General features: G+C 57.9%; 1 protein-coding gene across 1 annotated transcript; it reads left to right on the top strand.

The window, feature by feature from the left end:
* Window positions 1-506: 506 nt before the first annotated feature.
* On the top strand, window positions 507-2,105 carry LOC133747099 (C-C motif chemokine 2-like). Its single transcript, XM_062175252.1, has 3 exons — window positions 507-629; window positions 1,409-1,523; window positions 1,868-2,105. The coding sequence occupies exons 1-3, from the start codon at window positions 554-556 to the stop codon at window positions 1,962-1,964; spliced, it is 288 nt and encodes a 95-aa protein (XP_062031236.1). The 5' UTR covers window positions 507-553; the 3' UTR covers window positions 1,965-2,105.

Genomic DNA, 2,105 nt, shown 5'->3' with positions numbered 1-2,105 from the left:
TCCTATGAGATCTGGGGCAAGTTATTTAATCTCTGCATCACAGTTTCCTTGTCTGTAAAATGGGCATGATAGTCATGGTGTGCACCTGCTCAGGACTAAATACGCAACATGCACAGAGCCCAGAGCACAAGGCTCCTCCCCTCCTGGACTTAACTTTCCCTGGTCCCCTTAGTCGTGTTGGAGGCAGCAAGCATGGGAGCGCTCCCTGGGCGGCTTCCGAGGTAAGCGCCTGGGAGCCCGTCTGTGCCCTCCTCTTTCTCTTTGGCTCCTTGTGGTCTGTCTGGGCAGCTGCAACCCAACAGCCTATGCAGCTTCCCTCTTGCACTTCCTAGAAAATCCTCAGTGCCGTCTCCAGCCCAGCAGATGTGGGGCCCTCCTCATCATGACTTGACCTCGACCTAACCCAGGAAAAGGTTTTGTGAGACCCCTCCCCCCCCCCCCCCCGCCCACTCGTCTGCTTCCTATAAAAGGCAGGCAGGATGGCCAGGGAAGAAGAGAAGCAGAGAGCAACCCTGAGGCTGGAACTTGGCTCTCCCGCTGCAGCAGCCCCAGCATGAAGGTCTCAGCAGCTCTGCTGTGCCTGCTGCTCCTAGCAGCTACCTGCAGCTCCCAGGCACTCGCCCAGACAGGTGAGCCCCATCTCTTCCTTCACTCCCTCTCCTTCCTTCAGTTTCTCTCCCCTTCTAAGCCAAAAGGCCCCACTTTATATATATATATATATATATATATATATATATATATATATATATATGATATATTTATTTATTTATTTGAAAGTAAGAGTTGCAGAAAGGGAGAGAGAGAAAGAGAGAGAGAGAGAGAGAGAGAGGCAGAGACAGAGAGAAGCCTTCCATCCACTGGTTCCCTTCCCAGATGACTGCAATGCCCAGTGCTGGGCCACACCAAAGCCAGGAGCCAGGAGCTTCTTCCGGGTCTCCCAAGTGGGTACAGGGGCCCAAGGACTTGGGCCATCTTCTACTGCTTTCCCAGGCCACAGCAGAGAGTTGGAACGGAAGTGGAGCAGCCGGGACTCCAGGTTTACCCACTGCGCCATGGTGCTGGCCCCGGGGCCCCACTTCTAAACCCAGCAGAGCAGCAAGGCCCCTTGGAGCTTCACTCAATGCTGAAACCCAGATCAGGGACAGGAGGGGCCCAGCCCAACCTGCTGCCTGGAGTCCAGTGCCCTTTCAGGTCATCCCGAACTCTGCAGCTCCGGGGCCATTCCTGGCGCCTCTCCCAGGGCTGCCCCGGCCACCTCTAGGCAGTGCAGTCTGAGCCACAGGTCACAGCAGGGGCGCTGGGCTCCAGGACGGATGAGGTCTGCTTCTGCCTTCGCCTCTGGTCACTTCCTGCTGCACTCAAACCCACCCGCCTTCAGAGGCTTTCTCTTCCGTGACTTTGCTTCTAGAAACAAAGCCCGCCCCGGCCACTTGCTGCTTGAGCTTTGTCCGGAAGAGGATCCCCCCGCAGAGGCTGGTGAGCTATCAGAAGACCAGCAAGGCCTGTGTCAAGGAGGCTGTGATGTGAGTAGAAAACCCCGCCCACGCACCCCTCCCCACTCCATGCTCTCCAAACAAAGCTGGGCCCAGCTGGGCCCTGTGAGACTGAAGCCAGGCAGCTCCCGGCTGCTAGCCTGAGGACTCTAACCCTCCCGCTGTAACAGTGCAAAGGCACTGGGGTCCCTTCACAGGTGGCTGCCCATGCTCTGGCCTCTGCTGGGGTGGACACCGAGATGACTTCCCCTGCCGGCAAAAGCGGCCGCCGCCTCCAGGGCCCTCTCTCCCTGCCCTGCTCCCCACTCCCGGCCCAGGGACCACCCACCCTGCCGCGGGGTCCATCTGACTGTGCCGGGCCCCTTCCTCCACAGCTTCCGGACCAGACGGGACCTGGAAGTGTGTGCTGACCCCACGCAGAAGTGGGTCCAGGATTCCATGAGGGTCCTGGATGGAGACGTCACTCCCTGAGGACTGCAATTCTTCCGCCCACACGCAGATGCGACCTGAGCAGGGGACATAATTGCTGCCTCTCCTCCAGCTGCCCATGCACCCCCAGCCTGGTTTTCCTGTAACCTTCAAATCCAAATAGAATGCTTTCTGTTTTATGAT

The sequence above is a fragment of the Lepus europaeus genome, chromosome 18 (assembly GCF_033115175.1).
Source record: "Lepus europaeus isolate LE1 chromosome 18, mLepTim1.pri, whole genome shotgun sequence".
Lineage (NCBI taxonomy): Eukaryota > Metazoa > Chordata > Mammalia > Lagomorpha > Leporidae > Lepus > Lepus europaeus.
This window is presented reverse-complemented; position numbering and strand designations above follow the sequence as displayed.